Source organism: Ovis canadensis, chromosome 23 (genome assembly GCF_042477335.2).
Source record: "Ovis canadensis isolate MfBH-ARS-UI-01 breed Bighorn chromosome 23, ARS-UI_OviCan_v2, whole genome shotgun sequence".
Classification (NCBI taxonomy): Eukaryota; Metazoa; Chordata; class Mammalia; order Artiodactyla; family Bovidae; genus Ovis; species Ovis canadensis.
Window position 1 is genome coordinate 47,220,725 of NC_091267.1, and position 22,955 is coordinate 47,243,679.

The following is a 22,955-nucleotide window of genomic DNA, read 5'->3' on the forward strand; positions in this document are numbered from 1 at the left end:
CATTGAGTAAATAAAAATTTGTTGACTATATACAATATGTGAGGGCTACTAAACTGCCTCCTTTGGAGGCTCGGGAAAAAAACTCCACAAAAACCTTAAGATATGATAGTGACCTAAAGGAAAGTATAGTCTAATAAGACACAAGATATTATATAAACTTTTTTTTTAACTGCTGAAAGTAACAAAGGTGTTAAGAGAAGCACAGATAAAATGCTAAATGAAATTCCAAGGAAAAAAAGGTTTACTTTGGGCTGTTAAGAAAATCAGGAAAGGATCCGAGAGGACACCTGAGCCAGACACAGAAAGAGATATCCAAGAGACTCCCACACCACTGCCACAATCAACAACAAAAACAAATTGTGAGTGAAATCCGAGCAGAGTAAGCAAGCAGTTGTTCATAGCAGCACTCATGGAGGAACTGAACTTGAAATTTCCAGTTGAAGCCTGAACTCCTGGAATGGAGCCAGAGTGATCCTAATTCAATGACCACTACAGTCAGTACAAAATGACTCATATATAGATTCCCAAGTATTTCAGATAACAGCATTGCTTTACATAATAATAAAGTGTTTAAAGATTTAAAAGATGGAAAGCCTCAAACTAACATGATAGAAATGATTACCAAAAGAGAGTACGCAGACAAGACTGAGGTAATCAGTATCAATATAGTAATTAACATAACTGACACACTAAATACATAAAATTCCAAGTGTCTATTATGCTCAAAACAGAGAAAGCCCCACTCACCTCCAAAGCAAAACAAAACATACCATACGCAACACCCAACACCTCATTTGTCACCATTATAGGTAACTAATATATAAGATCTAATTCTGACAACTGGAAATTAAAGGGAAAATATTAAGATGTATCATGCCTTTCTAGTAGGAACTACATCCTATGGTAACCAGCAGCCCTAACTGATGAGGGAGAATTCTTATTTACAGAAAAATACCAGCTGATGAATGTAAGAATAATAACAGAAATGGAAAATTATCATTTTGTAATCTGTAATTAAATAATTGATTCAGGCCAGAATCACCAATGGATACTAAAATTATTAAAGATTGAGGGAGAACTGTATTTTTGCAAGATTTCAAAATTTCACACATCCATCCTTCCAACTCAGACTACTTGGTACCAGGGGAAGATTCAACTGTATAATGGAGAAGTCTAACAATCAGCCCCCAAAGAGCGGAAGAACCTGACAATACCTATATCCTGATAGGATGCAATATAAAGTAGACAATTTTACCTATGAAGTACGGTTGTCAAAAAGGTTTAATCTGGACTTATCAAGCTTTCAGATCCAATTTCTATTTTATAGGAAATAAAGAAACAAGGTAAAGAAAATGATGAGGATTATTCAGAGGGTGGCTTAATTTTAGGAAAACAGTCCTACTTCTTCAAAAGTTAATGTCATAAATGAAAATGTAATAGTTTTCTACTCACTGATAATCTTATATTCCTAAATAAATGCATGCATACAAGTATTCAGACACACCACAAAATCTATGGGTCTAAACCTGGCTCTTGAGAAACCTGTATACAGGTCAGGAAGCAACAGTTAGAACTGGACATGGAACAACAGACTGGTTCCAAATAGGAAAAGGAGTACGTCAAGGCTGTATCTTGTCACCCTGCTTATTTAACATATGCAGAGTACATCATGAGAAATGCTGGGCTGGAAGAAGCACAAGCTGGAATCAAGATTTGCCAGGAGAAATATCAATTACCTCAGATGTGCAGATGACACCACCCTTATGGAAGAAAGTGAAGAGGAATTAAAAAGCCTCTTGATGAAAGTGAAAGAGGACAGTGAAAAAGTTGGCTTAAAGCTCAACATTCAGAAAACGAAGATCATGGCATCTGGTCCCATTACTTCATCGGAAATAGATGAGGAAACAGTGGAAATAGTGTTAGACTTTATTTTGGGGGAGCTCCAAAATCACTGCAGATGGTGATTGCAGCCATGAAATTAAAAGATGCTTACTCCTTGGAAAGACAGTTATGACCAACTTAGACAGCATATTAAAAAGCAGAGACGTTACTTTGCCAACAAAGGTCCATTTAGTCAAGGCTATGGTTTTTCCAGTAGTCATGTATGGTTGGGAGAGTTGGACTATAAAGAAAGCTGAGCACCAAAGAATTGATGCTTTTGAACCGTGGAGAAGACTCTTGAGAGTCCCTTGGACTGCAAGGAGATCCAACCAGTCCATCCTAAAGGAGATCAGTCCTGGGTGTTCATTGGAAGGACTGATGTTGAAGCTGAAACTCCAATACTTTGGCCACCTGATGCAAAGAGCTGACTCATTTGAAAAGACCCTGATGCTGGGAAAGACCGAGGGCAGGAGAAAAAGGGGATGACAGAGGATGGAATGGTTGGATGGCATCACTGACTCAATGGACAGGAGTTTAGGTAAACTCCAGAAGTTGGTGATGGACAGGGAGGCCTGGCATGCTGTGGTTCATGGGGTCGCAAAAAGTCAGACATGACTGAGTGACTGAACTGAACTATATAAATATGTAAAGATTTCCTACAGTCCAAAACAATGTATGTCAGAACAAGAAGAATATTTTGGAGATGATTCTATTAAAATTTAAAAACGAAGAGAGAGGAGGGGGTAAAGTGAGGGACAGAGGTAAACAAAAGATAAACCTGGACCTGGAAAGACATTTATTATGTTCTTGATAGTGGTTATCTCTGGGAGCAAAACAAAACTATGTTTTTTCTATCTCATTTTATAATAATGAGCATATATTCATATATTCTGTTTGAGTAACCAGAGGATAGCAATATAATTTGGAAATATAGTTTGGAAAGGAAGATAAATGTAAGATAATCCTACATGAAATGGGTAAGTAGACTAATATGAAATGATATACTTGTAACAGTGTGTAAAAAAATAGTGAAAATCAGGAAAGTACACATCTTTGTAGAATTCTACATTGTCTGCTTTGTGTCTATATTTACTAAATATAAATAATCAAATTACATGAAATAAAACCAAAGAAGTAAATATGGATATATCCAAAGAAAATGTGCTTCTTGTCTTACAGCTGGTAAGACTTTAAGGCCAACATGGACAGTATTTGTACAACCTTTCTACACCCTCAAAAATTCCATGGACAGAGGAGTCTATCCAGTGGAGCTACAGTCCATGGGATCATGAAACAACAAACAATCTATACCCTATTTCTTACTAAAATAAGCATGAGATTAAATCTACAAAAAGGGAAAAAAAACGACATGTGACCTTGTGTCTAAATGAAGAAAACATGTAAACAACCCATCCGGTTGTAACCAATTTAATAATAGGTGTTTAACAGTAGCATACTATGTTTTAAATACTTAGTATGTGAAGAAAGCAAACTCACTAAGCTCTGTGATAAGTTTAAGATTCTGCTGCCGAATATTTTCAAACTCTTGTTGCTTCTTCCGCATATGTTCTTCAGTTACTGCACAGCGATCACATAATCCTGCTCTTAATCTATGAAACAAAAACAAAGTATTTTTAGAGTAGAACTAAAATGTTCTTATCAAAAAATAAACATAAAAATATGTGAGGTGATAGATGTATTAATTTACCAGATGGTAGGGATCCTTTCACAATGTATACATTTATCAAATCACCATGATAAACATTTAAAAACAATTTATTTATCAATTATGCCTCAATTAAACTGAAATAAAAAAAATTTTTCAACTACTAAAAGATACTGCTCCATATATTAATTTCAGGATTTTTATACTTTAGGAATAATTAAAGAACTGACTTGGAAAATACAGAGAAAATTAATTAGTTATAATGCCTTTCACATATTTCCATATAGGCTGAAATCATGCTGTATCATTTTCTACAGGCTGTAATTCGGAGTGCAATTCTATAAAAATCTGCTAATTTTAAACTCTTTGAGGGGAACTTACTTACTGAAAAAACTGATCTTGTTTTTTAATTTATTAGACCCAAAAATCGAACCCAGTCCAGTACCAATGGACTGGATGCAAACTTGCATCTACTTTGCCTAGCATAGCATATCACACATAATGAATGCAACAACTTTTTTAGTTGAATGAATAATAAAGGTCAAAGAATACAAAGTTTAAAAAAAAGCTATGTTCTTTCAGTTTTAAAAAAGACTCCAAGAAGCAACCTAGATGTCCATCAGCAGGTGAATGGATAAGAAAGCTGTGGTACATATACACAATGGAGTATTACTCAGCCATTAAAAAGAATCTATTTGAATCAGTTCTAATGAGGTGGATGAAACTGGAGCCTATTATACAGAGTGAAGTAAGCCAGAAAGAAAAACACCAATACAGTATACTAAAGCATATATATGGAATTTAGAAAGATGGTAATGATAACCCTGTATGCAAGACAGCAAAAGAGACACAGATGTATAGAACAGTCTTTTGGGCTCTGTGGGAGAAGGCGAGGGTGGGGATGATTTGGGAGAATGGCATTGAAACATGTATAATATCATGTGAAGTGAATCGCCAGTCCAGGTTCGATGCATGATACAGGATGCTCGAGGCTGGTGCACTGGGATGACCCAGAGGGATGCAGTGGGGAGGGAGGTGGGAGGATGGTTCAGGATAGGGAACATGTGTACACCCGTGGTGGATTCATGTTGATGTATGGCAAAACCAATACAATATTGTAAAGTAATTAGCCTCCAATTAAAATAAATAAATTTATATTAAAAATAAAAAAATAAAAAAAGACTCCAATGTTAGATTATGAAATAGATTTTACTAATTATTTTAAGGGCTGAAAGGAAGAGGGAATACATACATGAAAGGAGTGGGTGATGAAAAGAAAGGTGTTTTCCAAAATGTTAGTAATAGTTATAAGTACCAACATAGAAGATTTTCTTCTTAGTATTTTGCTTATTTTTCAAAATTTCTCTAATTTCATTATTTATATAACCAGGAAAAAAATATGGTTAAAAATAAGACACACATTCCACTTAAGGAATTTAGCAAATATAAATTCTACATAATAATTTTCACTCAATAACTTAAAAAGATACTAAGTATACATAAATGTCTATGGAAGTAATAGCATGGTAGGACATTCCATGAATTTTAAAACAAAGAGATAAAAACTAGACAACTGAAACAAAAAGAACCTAGAGATTTTTAGGTAAAAGTAAAACTCAACAAGTATTGATACGGATATAAAAAATAAAGATTAGAGCTCATAGGTTGCATTAATAGGACTAAAATGTCTAGAACAAAGGATAAAGAACTGGGCATCATGGTTTAATTGGAGTAGATTCTAGAGACAGGAATTAGGACAATTAAGATCTAAGAAAAGATGACAAAGTGAACATCTGCATCTATTATGGCTCCCTCCCCAAATCCCACAAAGCTACAGTAAAGGTATACACACACACACACACACACACACACGCACATATATATATATTTTTAAAGACACAAGACCATGAAGACGGAAATGGGAAAGAAAACAAACAGACAAATTGAAAGCAATGAGCTGGTAGACAAATAGAAACTAACCTGAGAATGTGGAATCGTAAGTCAGTACTGGGAAAAGTCTAGAACTCTGGTTCAAAATAGTAGCCACAAGCCACGTGAAGCTATTTCAACTTAATAAATTATACTAATAAGAGAGAAGATAAAAACAGAGGATTAGGTGCTCTAGTTGTGATCCTGTACTTAACAGCTGCTGCTACTGTTGTTCTTGCTATTTGCCTTTAAAATTCCAAAGGAAAATAAAGACAAAGTTCTCTCTAAACTATTCCAAACCAAGACACTGTTAAACTGTTATAAGAAGAAACTTAATTTTAACTATTAAAAAAAATACTTCCCATTTCATATTTCTCTTTCAACATCTATTCAAATTAATAGCTTGGGCTTCATGCAATAACATTCAAATAGTTCTGATTGTAGGTAAATAATTTATTCACTTTAAACTATTAAACTCTAGAACTATTAAATCTAGAGGCCAAAAAGAGCACTGGCATTGAAAGGTCACTGAAAAACACTGAAGGAGCTAAGTGGCATTAATCAATTCTAACGAAGTATTTTTAAAACATTACCCTACCATTTTCCTTATTGTTTCCAAGAATTCAACTCTGATATATTAAATATCATTAAGATATCATGGAACACAACCTCTTGAAACCCTTAGTTTCCAAGCTTAAAAATGTCACTGATATAGGCAGTTATAAAATGAAGGAATATTCCCCAGCTTGTTTATTACTTCTAGTTTTCTCCAGTTTACTGCCACTTTTAGTATTAAAGTATCTGTAAAGAGTCAACTCCTGATCGTTCACTGGTCCTAGCTTAAATTTAAATGGATGTGAGAAAATAGGATAGCTCCTATTTCCATCAGTAGGATTCCACCTCTTTCCTCTTGCCTACCTTTAACTGCTACTTCAGAGAAAGAAAAAACAGCTTCAATTTCACAGAAGAATACAATTTCAGTAGCTATAAGCAGGTTAAAAGGGAAAGAAGAGTAATTCTACTTTTAACGGCCAAAAAGCCGTTAGGCATTCTGAGTTATACTCCACCTTGTTCATAGAGATGAAGAAATAAAAGTGTTTACTTTGCAGTAAAACTTACCATATAAACAAGTATGTTCAATTGTTTGCTATACCCTAAAAAGACTTCCTCAGATTTATTCATTTTCATTCAAAAGGGTTTCACTAAACACCTGTCCGTGCTAAAATACAACAGTGACCAAGATAATGTCACTTCTTTTAAAGGGCTTACAGTCTACTAGAAAAAGACAGACAATAATAAGTATTTAAAATAAAGCATGACCAGGTGGCACAGTGGTAAAGAATCCACCTGTCAATGCAAGAGATGTGGGTTTGATTCCTAGGTCAGGATGACCCCCTGGCTCAGGAAATGTCAACATACTCCAGTATTCTTACCTAGAAAACCACAGGAGCCTGGTGGGCTACAGTTCATGGTGTCACACCAAATTGGACACGACTGATCAGACACATGCATACATAGGATTCACATTAAAGTGGAAATACAGGATACTATGAGAGCACACAGCAGAACTAAACCTAGTCTAGGAAGTCAGGGAAGGTCTCCTGAAGAATACATTTAAATTCAAATCTATGAGTAAGAAGACTTAGCAAGACAAAAGAAGACATTTGGTTCAGTATTTGAAAACTAGAGAACCACAAATCCTCTGATTATGAGTACTGATTTTCCCTTTTAACAAAGGTTGAAACATGCGTTTCCTATGACTGCCAAAAGAGCTTTTAAAGATGTTAAAATCTATCAGACAACCATGGTTTAACTGCTTAGTTCTTTTATTTTTTAAAAAATGTCTTCTACTTCTTTGGCACAGTGACTGTCCCTTAGATTAAGGGAAATACTTTGCTTCCTTGAGGGAAAGTCTATAAATGAAGTATAATAACAGTAGTAAAACACAAACAAGCAAGCCACATTAAATTAGAACATTTTATTGTCTAATTTATCTTTATTGCATTAATTCCTTTCATCTAAACATCTCTTGATGTTTTCACAATATTAGGCTACGAAGTAAGAATCACTTCATCTTATGAAGAGAAAACAGCAAGTTGCAGAATTACCATTAAGAAATTTTAATGAAATATATGTTATTTTTTAAAGGTCTCAGAAAAACTTGCTCTAGACTATCATTCATTCTTACATATGACATAAAATTAAAGTAAAATTTTAAGTAAGTAGAACTTGACTAAATGGTACCTACTTTGACATTTAAAGGTAGCATTTAATTAGTAGCAATTTAAAAGGAAAATAACCAAAAACAAACCAACCTTCCAATAAAACAAGACTATGATAACAGGCAATGTTGAAGACTTAATATTTCAGAGTACTTGTTTTAGTAACTTGATATCAAACATAAATACTCTGAGATAATCAGTTAAGTTGTAATTTATTTATACAACATTTATAGAATTAAGACAACACATATCAAACAGTAGAAATCGGAAGTTTGGGGATCAAATTGAACCTAATTATTCATTAGCTATGTGATCTTGGGAAAGTTTAACTCTTTGTCAGCATTGTTTCCTCATTTGTAAAACTGATTTATCATCTACCTCACAGGGTGAAGGTGGAGATCAAGTGCTGGATACCTGGGTATAACATGAGCCCTCAAACCTATCACATCCTACATTAAAAAAATAATGGTCAGATCTAGATCATTCTCAGTTTCACTAAAAGAAGCTTCATAAAATGAGGGACAAACCTTAAAATAATCCCAGAAGGAAATTTTAGAGTTGAAGGAGAGAAAAAGCATGTGAAAAAAGAAATGAGCTACCCTCCTTGTCCTACCCCCAAATTAACACCATGTAGTGAATTATAGGCTCACCTGCCTAAAAATGCAATGGTGATCAGAATGAAAGGCAACAAGAACATTTAGGAATAAGAAACAGTGGAGAAGTGTAACACCACACGAAATCAGTTACCACAACCAATAAACAGAAAAGAATCATTTTTAAAAACTGCAGAATAAAAATGGTAATTTTAACAATTAAATGTATTCACCAAATAAAGGAGAGTAATTTAGAAAATACTTCTACGGGAAAGAGGCACTCATCCACTGTCATTTCAACTCGCTTAAGAAAAGCAGCACAAGATGCAAAGAATAACAGAACAGTGAAAACTTTAAATCACAAAGTGAAGAAATGTTCTGAATATGTTACAAAGGAATATCTTCAAAAGCTAAAATGGAAGACGACTATAGCTTGAGGATGAAATGGAGAGCCAACTGTATTAAGCCAATTCATGCAAAACATAATGAAAATTTTACCTTGTGATTTTTTCTTCAGTGTACTAACCTTGAGTCCTAAGCAATTTGTGAATGATCAACTAAACAGAAAGAGTGCTAGAAATAAATACAATCAGTCTTTGAGTGTGGCAACCATGAAAACATATCTCCTATTGTAGGAAGTAAAATCACTGGCTCCAACTGTTGTGCTCTGAAATCCTTCACCTGTTCAGACAGGTGACCACACCAAGCATCTCAGTCAGAAGTCAGCCAATGAATGAGCAGAGCAGAACCCCCAACTGGCCTTGTCAAACCTTTCCTAAAATACAATGCAGCCTAAGAGCTTCCTTTTTCCCTTTTTTTCAAAAGGGTTAGATGTATGGATATTTGACAGGTCCATGGTATACTTAGAGGGATGGTATTATTCCTAGCCCCTAGAGCAACACCTAGAACATGGTACAGGGCTCAACTATTTATTGTTAAATTTAATTAAGGCTACAGTGTGAAATTGGAATTCAAATTTGTATCTCTGATTTTAAAGCATATGGAGTTTTATATATTCCAGAACAGGCTGCTTATTCCAGTAAGTGTACATCCAAAGAAATAGTAGTCGTAGATGACAGAGTACTCAACTTTGGTTTTCATGCATACGGAATATTAGATTATTCCACCAGTAAAGGCACAGCAGCAAAATCAAACCACCAGCCCTCTTGTAACATACACAGAAATGGTAATAAAGGAAAACCATTAACTATAAATAAAGCAAGAAGAGACACTGTTTGTTGTACATAGTTCAAGGTCCTAAATAGCACTTACAGTTCAGACAAGGGAAAACAGCAAAATCTCAAAGTCTTTTCTAATGTAGTGTTAACTTCATAGAAGTGGGAAAAAAGAAAGTTGATAGGTGGAGGTGAATAGCATTATCTTGGGAATTCTCAGTAAAAAGAATCCTTAGAATGCCTGAAAGTGGAGAAATATGCAAGGAAGAAAAGAGAATGGCAGGACAGGAGTTAGATAGAACAGAACTGTGAAGCAGTTACCACCTATTTAGCAGTAAAAATGGAATTAAAGCACCAAATGCATTAGAACACTGCTACCCTTGAGCTTGTCCTACATCAAACACCAGATAAAGAAACATCATTTAAAGGATAAACTGATGTGGTTGCTGTAATTAATGAAAAAAAAACCTATAAGAGAATATCCTTAATTTCATAAGCTATTTATCCAAAGTTGACCTAAAGTTGGAAAAAAGATCACTTTAATTAAGCCTCAGAACTGATTACAAATGAACACCAATGTATATTCTCTATTAAGAGGGAAACCACCTCTTACTCAAAAGGACCCAAGAACCAGACTCACCGATCTTCTAACACTTTAATGGTTTCATGAAGGACTTTCTGTTGCTCTCTCAGCTGTTGATTTTTGGTGAAGAATTCTTCTAGTCTTTGTGCATCTCTGAAAGTCAAGCAGTAAGTTGTTTTTTTCCTTTTTAAGGGAAAAACACTCTTAACAAGACTGTTCTGTCATTAAGAACTCCAAAGCATGATCCCACCACTTACATATTATGAATCTGTTGTATCAAAACAAACATAAAAGGTGAGATTTGAATATTTTGTCAATCAGAGATCAAATTATACTAGAATTTGCTCTGCAGTATTTTTATGTTCTATAGAAGTATCTTCCTAAGCATCAGGTATTCATTACACAATGCTGGAACACAGAGTGAATTCTGATGCCACCACTGACTCAACATAGTCAAAACTGCTATTAAACTGTACACTTACTGGTTATTTTTATTATTTTATATATATTTATCAATATAAATAGCAGGTAACTTTACTTATATTGCTTCTATTCCAACTATGAGGGATTGATACTTTGTGTTTTTACGAAGTTTTGTGTTGCTTAAACTTTTACCTGATATTACTTTTAAGCCAGGGTCTACTGTGAAGTAGATGCAAACCAACCCTATTCTGATGCCTCCTAGGTTTGAATCTCAGCTGCCAGGTACCAACTCTGTGACCTGGTGCAAGTAATCTAAACTCTCTATACTCCCCAAAATGTGGATACATTAATATCTACCTCATAAGGCATTTGCAAGGACTGAGTAAGTAGTAATGAACATAAAGCATGCAGAACAGTGCTGGCAAATAGTAAGTTCTATTTAATAAGTTCTATTTGATATGGTCAGGAAAAAACAAAGACATCTAAAATTTTCTTCTGGTAGACTATCTAGTTATTTTCCAAGGCTGTGCCATATTTTACCCCTCTGTCATTACACTTCAGAAAATAAAAAACCACATATATAAAATATGCATTTATTTTATGAAAACCCATTAGAAACTGAATTGGGATTCTGTGTGATGTGGAAGCTGAAAATACAATATAATAGAGTGGTTCAAACACCTTCCCCAAGACCTCTCAAGGGTCAAAAATATCAAATCAAATAAAGGTGACAAAAAAGGAGATGTCCATATGATGGTATCAAAATTGCTAATGAATGTAGTATGAGCAAAAAACACATGGGCAAAACAACTAAGTCAAAATGTCAGATACCAATGAGGGTATGTCTTAAATATTGGTTGAATATTTGATATTGAATGACAAACCAGTACATCTAAGAGTGGTTTCCTGCTATATAACAAATATTGTTCTGATAGCATATGTATATATACTAAATTTTGGAAGTAACAGATAGCTGAAACTAGTAATTAAAAAACTTCTAATACTTCTTGAAAATATATTTAATTCAGAAGCAGCACTAGGTTTTTACTGATCCTATTTTGGAAGCCTTCAGCAAAAATTCAACAGTCAACATTTCTACATGTATCATTTTGTAAATGAATTTGTGTAAAAGAGAAGCATTAGCTATGTACAGAGACAACTTAACATTAGAACACAGGCCTAAAGCAATTACATGATAGACAAATATAGTATAGTTATTGATTTCTTTTCTAACTGCTTCTTCCAGGTGGGAATTCCTAAGGACTGAGATATTTTACAAATAAAGCTGTTCTAACAATATGGAGACCAGAGATCTTGTTACTGTACCATGGTTGTCTATTGCAAAATATACTTGGTAAGGGAGGTATGGTAACACAGGTAAACCCAAGTTCCTGGTCCCACAAAGCAATGACCTAGCCTTCTGAAAAATGAAGCATCCTTTTACTTCTCTGATTACTCAGAGGGATTTACTTACTTACCCATGCTTCCAAAATGTGTAACCCCAAGCTACCTGAGGTAGGCAAGACACAGAGTAATCACAATATATATTAAAAGGCTGCTAAGATCAAATGACTGTGAAACATACAGTGAAGTAAAGCATAGATTTAGAAATGTTATAGGTGACTTTTGAGAAAGTAATATTCAATAGTCATTTACAAATTTAAGGTTTTTCATGTGGTTGTTTGGTTAGACATGTGGAGAAATACCTCTTGTATAAAAAATATGTCCTAACTAATAAGATACACATCCTGAAATTTAAATGTTTAAAATGACATCTTTAAGGTAGGAACATGTTGATTTTCAACATGCAAACTATTTAAAAGTGCCACTAATTAAGAATCATAAAATTATTCTTAAAAAAAAACTTTTAAAAATTTATGATTTCATATTTCTGTATCTATGTCATCTTCCAAACATCACTTTCTAGTTGTAATGGAAAACTTCACAATTTCCAATTTCAGATTATAATAGAAAAAACAGTGAGGCATGTTTTGATGAGCAGTTGGTAACTCCAGCTTCTGGTTAAAGCCTTGGAAGATTCAGGAATATGAAAGAAATGAGACCTACTGGTATATATATTGTAGAACAAGTATAATATTATTAGTCACAATGATGTTTAATTTTGTCATGAATAATAATATTCTACTAGGCCATCTGTCTCAGATTTCTGAATGTAGACATTCTAAAAAAACAGGAGTAAAATCTGCTCCTGACTTAGAAAATCAGGTCTGATTCTGGGGTTAATAACCAAAACAATTCAGGGGAACTGCTGGGAATTTCAAACTAGTTAAAAGGGGTCTCAAAATATCCATTTAGTTTCCATTTCTTATGAGTTAGAAATCCCACAATTATTCTGCTCCCCATCTTGTAGTATCTTAAATTACAGGTATTAACCATAGGTGAGAAAAAAAATGCCATTAACAGATCAAAATGATATATAGATCAGTTTCCATCTTAATAAGTACAAGGAAAAAGATTATATATTAAAATTATATTAAAATATAAATATATTAAAACAATACCTAAAGCTATACTCTTATTACTTATAATTATTGATAAATTATTATTCTTTTTCCTTTAGAATTTTGAGTAACTTGCTGTCAACTATACAAGGTCCACACTAAGTAGGTCAAATAGGACATCAATATCAGTTACCTTATAAATAAGACACCAGTATTATATATACTGATACTTACAAAATTCGTTCCTTTTTCAGTTTGGTTACTTTCACTTGTAAACCTGAAAAAGAGAAAAAAAACCCACAGTATTTTATTTATACATTTTATCACTTCTAAAGCAGTTAATCTAAGTTTCTTTATGACTCTAATGACACACTATTAAATCACTTGAGTCTGGTCTCTGAACAATGAGCCAAGTCCCATTAGTCTGAAGAATATACTTCCCTTACTCGCACCCTTAAGTCACAAAATATCTGCAACATTGTTGCTCCGAGTCTATTGAATGACAGCCAAATAGAATGAAATTTTCTCCATCTAAAGTTACTTCCTAATAGCATGAGCAAGCATATAATTAGATGTTCATTATGAATGAAGGTTTATGTTCTGGCATAACCTATGTATTTTGCTAATAGCAATACTGCTTATATAGGCTCAAATCTTCTGGGATTAAAACAGATTGTGTCAGGAAGTCCTGGACTAGGAACACAACTGCTGACAAGGTACTTAACAAAAGGCACTACTGTATCTAGTTCAAGATATGTATTACATGTGTTATATGTATTTTTAATTTTGAGTCAGATAACAAAATATAAAACTACTTCCTATGCTACTGTGCTGTGCTCAGTCATGTCTGACTCTTTGCCATCTCATGGACTGTAGCCTGCCAGGCTCCTCTGTCCATGGGACTTTCCAGGCAAGATATGCGAGTGGGTTGCCATTTCCTACTCCAGGGGATCTTCCTGACCCAGGGATGGAACCATGTTTCTTGCGTCTCCTGCATTGCAGGTGGATTCTTTACCACTGAGCCACACAGGAAGCCCATACAAGATGTTATTACCACTGGGGTAAACTGGGTAAAGAGTATACATACAGTGTGAATCTATAATAAGTTCAAAATAAAGAAAATTTATGGAAAAGTATTGAGAGAGTTGGAATACTGTGAAAATGTAAAGCATTACAATAAAAGGAAAAATGTTTTAATGTTAAAAATAAAAACTGGTATGATCTTTTGATTTTCAAAAAGTCTTCTCCATTTGTCTAGTTAGTTCCCTAGCTGGGGAAGATTTCCTCTTTTTCAGGTGATGATGACTACTCAGAAGACTTTTAAAGTACTTAGTAAAGCACTAACTCATTTTTGAAGAATTAAGAAAAGAACTTGTGACCCCACTAGGCCAAAGACTAGAGTTAGCAGTTTTCCACTTTCTTCTACCCTCCCCAAAGTGTGTGAAAATTTAATTTTGACTGACTTCTAAAACTCGGGTCTGCCTTTAGAAGTGAAAAGTAGCACCCAAGATGAAATGGATTATTGCTATGAACCATTTTATGAAAAGGAACAATGAGATAGAAAATCCTTAAAAACTTCAAAAGAAAATTCTTGGGAAACATGGAAAGACTACTCTTTTATCTTATAAGCATTCAACACCTGCGAGGCATTTGTTCTGTCATGCAGACCAGCCCTGAAGCAGGTTTATGTTTGTATGTGTATGTATGTGTGTTTAAATTTTAGCATTTGCTATTCATCAAGTCAATTAGGCATCCACAATTAGAACCCCTATAAAGTGTGCTTTAATCCTGCTCCACACCCATCGGAAGGAATGAGGCTATACGACAAGGCAGCTCCTGTATGAACAGGCAGTCTGTTCAAAAAAGTATTTGGGATTGTTAACACTGGAAACCTGAGACACCTAATGAGAAAACAGTGCTCAAAGACCAAAAGCACTGTACGGCCAACACCCACGTGTACACGAATTTTGGACAAAATGAAACAATTAAGGGCCCACATGTGTACTCACATAACAGAAGAAACAAATTTAAGTAAGAATTCAGAAATAAGGCAAGAATTCAACTTGTCATAAACAAAGTCATTGCGATCTTAATTTATACTCATTTTTGTTTGCTACCCAGAACCATTTATGTATATACTGTCACTGTAAAACAAATTATTTACGGTTTTGAATGATAAATTGTAAGTCTAATAATATTTTTCTTGACAAATAGTGGCTTTACATATAGCTTAAATAATTAAACTTCTACCAAAAACATTACTATTAGTATTTCGGTAACTGCCTAATTAATTTCAACTCCAAAGTAAAGACATTTGTCTTTATAAAATGCAGCCACTTTTAAGGTGTGCTTAGTTTACTCTTAAGATTTAATTATATCAAAATGGGTAAATTAATTTTTTGCAGATTTTATTGAATTTATGTTAATACAAATGGAAAATAATACATGTGACAGTTAATGACAGTATTCTTTTTTAAACTGAATTATAGCTGATGTACAATATTATGTTGTTGTTGTTACAGGTGTATAATTGGTGATTCCCAATTTTTAAAGATTATACTCCATTTATAGTTACTATAATATATTGGCTGTATTTCATGTGTTGTACAATAAACACTTGTAGCTTATTTTATACCTAATAGTTTATACCTCTTAATCCCTTATCTTATATTGACCCCCTCTTACCTCTCCCCACTGGTAACCACTAATTTGTTCTTTATATCTGTGGGTCTGCATCTTTTTTTGTCATATTCACTCATTTGTTTAATGTTTTAGATTCCACATAGAAGTGATACCATACAGTATTTGCCTCCCTCTGTCTGACTTCTCTCACTTGGCATAATATCCTCTAAGCAAATCCATGTTACTGCAAATGGCAACGTTTGATTCTTTTCATGGCTGAGCAATATTCTACTGTGTGTGTGTGTGTGTGTGTATTTACATACATCTTTATCCATTCATCTGCTGATGGATACTTACATTGTTTCTATATCTTGGCGATGGTAAATAACACTGCTGTGAACACTGGTGTGCATTTACCTTTCCAAATTAGTGTTTTTATTTTCAAATATACACCCAGGAATGAAACGGCTGGGTCACATGGTAGCACTACTTTCAAATTTTTGAGACACCTTCATACTGTTTTCCACAGTAGCTGCACTGATTTATAGTCCCACTAACAGTGTGTGACAGCTCCCTTTTCTCTACGTCCTCACCAACATTTGTTGTGTTCTTTATGATAAGTCATTCTGACATGTATGTGGTGATGTCTCATTGCCCCTTTGATTTGCATTTTCCTGATGACTAGCTTTTCATAATAATGAACAGGACACTGTTGTTATGGACCAAAATTACTTGTCATTCCTTTCATTGCTAATTTGTGTAGTCTTAACACGAATTTTAGCTTTTTGGAATTTTTGATGAAACATGGGAAAATAAACGGAGCAATCCAAAAGTGAATCAAGACATATTTATCCTGTCATATTAGAGCCTCCGTACTTTCCGTTTCTTCAAAGGGATCCACTTATGTCCTCACAAATCTGCCTCACTTTCTATGAAACTGATTACCATATTTACCAGATACAGAAAATATTATGAGATGTTGATGACAGAATGTAGCATGGACAAAAAACTATTAAAATGGTAGCACTCTGAAAAATATTCTAAATTCCATCTTATAACTTGTGCTTTTAAAATAATAAACCAGATACTGACAGGGATTTTAAAATGTAAAACAAAAACAAACAAACAAAAAAAAAACCCCTGCATTCAAATGTATTTAAGTTTGTATGCATATCTAAAAAAAATTATGTAACTCAAGTATTACATTAATAACTTTTCCTTTTTTTTTTAACCTGGACATGAAGGTTTAGAAGTAATGAGTCAATTTTGATTCCTGTATATACTTTAAAACCTGCGAAGTCTGGACAAGTCCATGTTTGATGTCTTTCAAGTGGCCTCTTACACTGGTTTCTCCAAATGGATCCTCTACTTTCAAACAAAAAAATAAAGTATCCTTCAGGCATGTCTTTGATGTTATAATAAGAGTCATAGGACCTGATTTTACACGGAACTATGTGGAACACACTGACAAGGGACTGTCAAGAGTCTTCCTTTCAGCAAATTTGCCAGGCCCCACCAAAATATTTTTAAATAACATATGTGTGCTTAGTCACTCAGTCATGTCTGACTCTTTGTGACACCATGCACAGCAGCCTGCCAGGGTCCTCTGTCCATGGGATTCTCCAGGCAAGAATACTAGAATGGGTTGCCATGCCCTTTTCCAGGGGATCTTCCCAATCCAGGGATCGAACCCAGGTCTCCCACATTGCAAGTGGATTCTTTGCCATCTGAGCCACCAGGGAAGCCCAAATACTAATTTTTTAAAAATAGTGCTTGATCATTTTTAAAATCTTTAAGAATCTTTAAGTAATTTCAAAATTGGTAAAAGTTGCCTAATCAATATATTAAAATGTGCCAGAAGTTATCCTCTCTCAACTCAAACATATATCCAATGTTAGATGTTTGATATATCATGTATATCAAATGATTCATAAAAACACAGATATTAACACAGTTTCCTGAAGAACCTGAAACACCAAGAAACATGAAGAAATCTAACATATATTTTATCCCTGTTATGAGCCTAAAAAATAAAACTGTCCCAGTTTTAAATGGATATGCATAAAAATTCTAAAATGGTGATGATTATGTGCCACATGAAAAACAAGTAGTTTGGTTAATAATAACAGCAAAAATAAGTCACACATAAAACAGTATGTACATAGATCACAAGAATACAATAAGCTACATACATTTCTCTTAAAACTAGAAAAGAATAGACAACTGTCATTCTTACAAAATGATGCTTGTACAGTATCACCGAAAAATAAAAAATTTAAAGTAAATGAGTAGTAAAGTATTTCAGGGTTTCAGAGACAAAAAATTTTAATATTTTCATTATCTTATGGAAATTTTGTTAGGCCATGCCACAGGCTTGTGGAATCTTAGTTCCCTGACCGGGGACTAAACCCAGGCCACGGCAGTGCAAGCTCTGAGTCCCAACCACTGGAGAACCAAGGAATTCTCTTATAGGATTTTGAAAACTTATGTTCAAGAAAATGCTCCATTGATGCAGATAAAAACTATGCAATTCATTCAGATACCATTTACTAATTTCTTACTATGTGCCAAGCACTTTTACCTATGGAAATACAAGTAGAAAGATGAGTAAGATATGGACTCTGTATGATAAAATTTTAATGATCTTAAAAAGCAGTTATAAAACAGAAAGTAATTATTTGAAGGATAAAGAATTTAACCTTATGCTTGAAGATGGCAGAATGCTAATTCTCTATCAAATGTTTAATAAAAACTCAAGTATATCTGGTCCTATTTAAATCATTTGGAGATACTATGTTTGTTTTACCTCCAGGTCACAAAGAATAAGCTTTTATATAGTGTATTGCTCCTACAATAGTTTAAACTTCAAGTTGTTCCTACAGGTAAACTTGCATGGTGGGGTCACAGTATTATAAACCAAGAGGAAGATAAGGCTGCTCTTCAACAGAAGTTGGGAGATGTTATTCCTTTGCAGATTTAAAAACTCATGCAGCTGATTTCATTGTTATTATTAGTATAACCAAGACAGACTATCTTATATTGGGCTTATTTTTGTTATCACTTCATTATATAATTATACTGTATTAGTATTTTCCTAAGGAGAAATTAATACAATGCTCCCGAAACCCACTGTATCTTCTTCATGGTTATATTGTCAGCAACTGCTATGATTCCCAGTACATAATTCAGTAACTACTCACTGAATGAATAGCAAGTCAGTACTAAAATTCAGAATCCTTCCTCAATATTTCACACTATATTTTCTGGGGGAAAATAGTGTAGTCAAGTGAAGAGTAGAATTAATGTAAAATACTCATATTTGTCCCTGGACATATGACCACAAGTGTAGTCACTTTAAAATCAGATCTTTATCATTAACAACAAATTTGAATTTCTAAATTTTTAAATATTTGAAGTCAATAACATGCCTCAGATATAAATAGCTCCTATCAATTGATAGGGAAGAGGCCAACAATCCAATAATCAGGTATATAAACAGTTCTTAAAAAGAAATGCAAACCACCCTCAAATGTAAGCAAAGATGCTTAATTTCACTCATAAGGGAAATATAAATTAAAACTATACTTTTCAGTAGATATGTTAATAAAATACAACATGGAGATATGTTTTAGATACAGATTAGAACAAACTAACTATAAACAGACATTTTAGGTAACTGGGTAAAGTTGAACATGACTGGAATATACTGAAATGTTTATATATGAAATTATGTCAGAAACTTCAACATAATTGAGTAGGAGAGGGATAAAGATGCAAATGGAATATGGCTAAAGACTGGCCATGTTGGCTGAAGCTGAGTGATGGGTAAGCAAGAGTTCTTTATACAATTGTCTTTACTTCTGTAAGTGGGTAATATTTCCTAAAATTAGCCTTAAAATTCAAATTAAAAAAATAGAAAATAACACAAAAGGTAATAAAAAGTGGTTACCTTTAGTGTGTGGGGAGGACAGGGCTAAATTTTTACTGTTTATTTTGTACTTAGACAATTTTAGAAAAAAAAGTTTAAATAATAATTAAAAAAACACAAACAAGAGTAACTCCACTGATACCCGTATTTCTAAATGAACACTAATGTACCAAGACTACATCAGCAATCCTAATATGCTGAAAGAGAGCTTTAAAGGAAACACAGATCAGAATAATTTATCAAAGAATGAGCATAACAGAGCAGTAAAGTATGCAAGTGAACTGGGAGATGTATTGAAACTCCAACCTTTCATAATAAAATTAAAGAGTTTTTAATGTTTATCTCAGCCACGAATTTAAAAACTACAGTTAAGAAATAGTTTCAGTAAAGTTGTAGGATACAAAGTCAACACACAAAAATCAGTGGTGTTACATTAATAAATTGAAAAACAAAAGCCATATGATTATCTCAATTGATGCAGAGAAAACCTTTGAGAAAATTCAACATCCATTTATGATAAAAACTCTCCAGAAAGCAGGAATAGAAGGAACATACCTCAACATAATAAAAGCTATATATGACAAACCCACAGCAAACATTATCCTCAATGGTGAAAAATTGAAAGCATTTCCCTTAAAGTCAGGAACAAGACAAGGGTGCCCATTTTCACCACTACTATTCAACATAGTTCTGGAAGTTTTGGCCACAGCAATCAGAGCAGAAAAAGAAAACTCTCACTGTTTGCAGATGACATGATCCTCTACATAGAAAACCCTAACGACTCCACCAGAAAATTACTAGAGCTAATCAATGAATACAGTAAAGTTGCAGGATATAAAATCAACACACAGAAATCCCTTGTATTCCTATACACTAATAATGAGAAAATAGAAAAAGAATTTAAGGAAACAATTCCATTCACCATTGCAACAAAAAGAAAAAAATACTTAGGAAAACATCTACCTAAAGAAACTAAAGACCTATATATAGAAAACTATAAAACACTGGTGAAAGAAATCAAAGAGGACAGCAACAGATGGAGAAATATACCATGTTCATGGATTGGAAGAATCAATATAGTGAAAATGAGTATACTACCCAAAGCAATCTATAGATTCAATGCAATCCCTATCAAGCTACCAGCGGTATTTTTCAAAGAGCTAGAACAAATAATTTCACAATTTGTATGGAAATACAAAAAACTTCAAATAGCCAAAGCAATCTTGAGAAAGAAGAATGGAACTGGAGGAATCAACTTGCCTGACTTCAGGCTCTACTACAAAACCACAATCATCAAGACAGTATGGTACTGGCACAAAGACAGAAATATAGATCAATGGAACAAAATAGAAAGCCCAGAGATAAATCCACATACCTATGGGCACCTTATCTTTGACAAAGGAGGCATGAATATACAATGGATTAAAGACAATCTCTAACAAGTGGTGCTGGGAAAACTGGTCAACCACTTGTAAAAGAATGAAACGATCACTTTCTAATACCATACACAAAAATAAACTCAAAATGGATTAAAGATCTAAATTTAAGACCAGAAACTATAAAACTCCTAGAGAAGAACATAGGCAAAACACTCCCCGACATACATCACAGCAGGATCCTCTATGACCCACCTCCCAGAATATTGGAAATAAAAGCAAAAATAAACAAATGGGACCTAATTAAAATTAAAAGCTTCTGCACAACAAAGGAAACTATAAGCATGGTGAAAAGACAGCCTTCAGAATGGGAGAAAATAATAGCAAATGAAGCAACTGACAAACAACTAATCTCAAAAATATACAAGCAACTCCTGCAGCTCAATTTCAGAAAAAGAAACAACCCAACCAAAAAATGGGCCAAAGAACTAAACAGACATTTCTCCAAGGAAGACATACATCATGAAAAGATGCTCAACATCACTCATTATCAGAGAAATGCAAATCAAAACCACAATGAGGTACCATTTCACGCCAGTCAGAATGGCTACGATCCAAAAGTCTACAAGCAATAAATGCTGGAGAGGGTGTGAAGAAAAGGGAACCCTCTTACACTGTTGGTGGGAACGCAAACTAGTACAGCCACTATGGAGAACAGTGTGGAGATTCCTTAAAAAACTGGAAACAGAACTGCCTTATGACCCAGCAATCCCACTGCTGGGCATACACACCAAGGAAACCAGAATTGAAAGAGACACATGTATCCCAATGTTCATCAAAGCACTGTTTACAACAGCCAGGACATGGAGCAACCTAAATGTCCATCAGCAGATGAATGGATAAGAAAGCTGTGGTACATATACACAATGGAGAAACTGGAGCCGATTATACAGAGTGAAGTAAGCCAGAAAGAAAAACACCAATACAGTATACTAACACATATATATGGAATTGAGAAAGATGGTAAGGATAACCCTGTATGCGAGACAGCAAAAGAGACACAGGTGTATAGAACGGAATTTTGGACTCTGAGGGAGAGGGAGAGGGTGAGATGATTTGGGAGAATGGCATTGAAACATGTATACTATCATATGAGAAACGAACTGCCAGTCCAGGTTCGATGCAGGATACAGGATGCTTGGGGCTGGTGCACTGGGATGACCCAGAGGGATGGTGCAGGGAGGGAGGTGGGAGGGGTGTTCAGGATTGGGAACACGTGTACACCCATGGCGGATTCATGTTGATGTATGGCAAAACCAATACAATATTGTAAAGTAAAAAAATAATAATAATAAAAAAAATCAGTGGTGTTTCTTTATATTAACAATGAGCAATCTGAAAAGGTAATCAAGAAAATTCCATTTACGGTAGCATCCAAAAGCATCCAATACAAAATTAAGGAATAAGCTTAACTAAGGAGATGAGACTTGTGTGATGAAAACTACAAAACATTGCTGGAAGAAATTTTAAAAAGGTAAGACATCTTATGTTTGTGGAACAGAAGACTTAACATTGTTAAGATGTCAACACTACTCAATGTGATCTACAGATACAATGTAATCTGTATTGAAATCCCAATGATTTTTTTTGCAGAACTAGAAAAATCTGTCCTAAAATTCATATGAAATCTCAAGGGACTCCAAATAACCACAACAATCTTGAAAAAGAACAAGGCTGGACACCACATATTTCTTGACTTCAAAACAAAATAAAAAGCTACAATAATTAGAACAATGTGGTACTGGCATAAGGATAGACATATAGACCAATTATAATACAACCCAGAAATAAACTCTTACAGATATGATGAAATGGTTTTTGAGAAGGATTCCAAAACCATTCAGAGAGGAAAGGACAGTCTTTTCAACACATGGTGCTGGGCAAGTGACATATTCACAAGCAAAAGAAGGAAGTTAGACTCTTAAATTACACTAAATACAAACTTTAACTCAAATGGATCAAGGACCTAGACATAAAAGCTGAAACTGTAAAACTCTTAGAAGAAAACACAAGGGAAAAGCTTAATGGCAATGGA

The 22,955-nt window shown here is 34.1% G+C and overlaps 1 protein-coding gene across 6 annotated transcripts in view; it reads right to left on the reverse strand.

The window, feature by feature from the left end:
- Nucleotides 1-22,955, reverse strand: part of RBBP8 (RB binding protein 8, endonuclease) — a 78,345-nt gene that overhangs the window by 31,974 nt on the left and 23,416 nt on the right. For all 6 annotated transcript variants that reach the window (XM_069568890.1, XM_069568891.1, XM_069568894.1 and 3 more), the window contains 3 exons: nt 13,169-13,211; nt 10,107-10,202; nt 3,379-3,491 (listed from right to left, as the gene is read on the reverse strand). In XM_069568890.1, the coding sequence (XP_069424991.1) occupies nt 3,379-3,491; nt 10,107-10,202; nt 13,169-13,211 (252 nt within the window). The remainder of the gene's footprint in view (nt 1-3,378; nt 3,492-10,106; nt 10,203-13,168; nt 13,212-22,955) is intronic.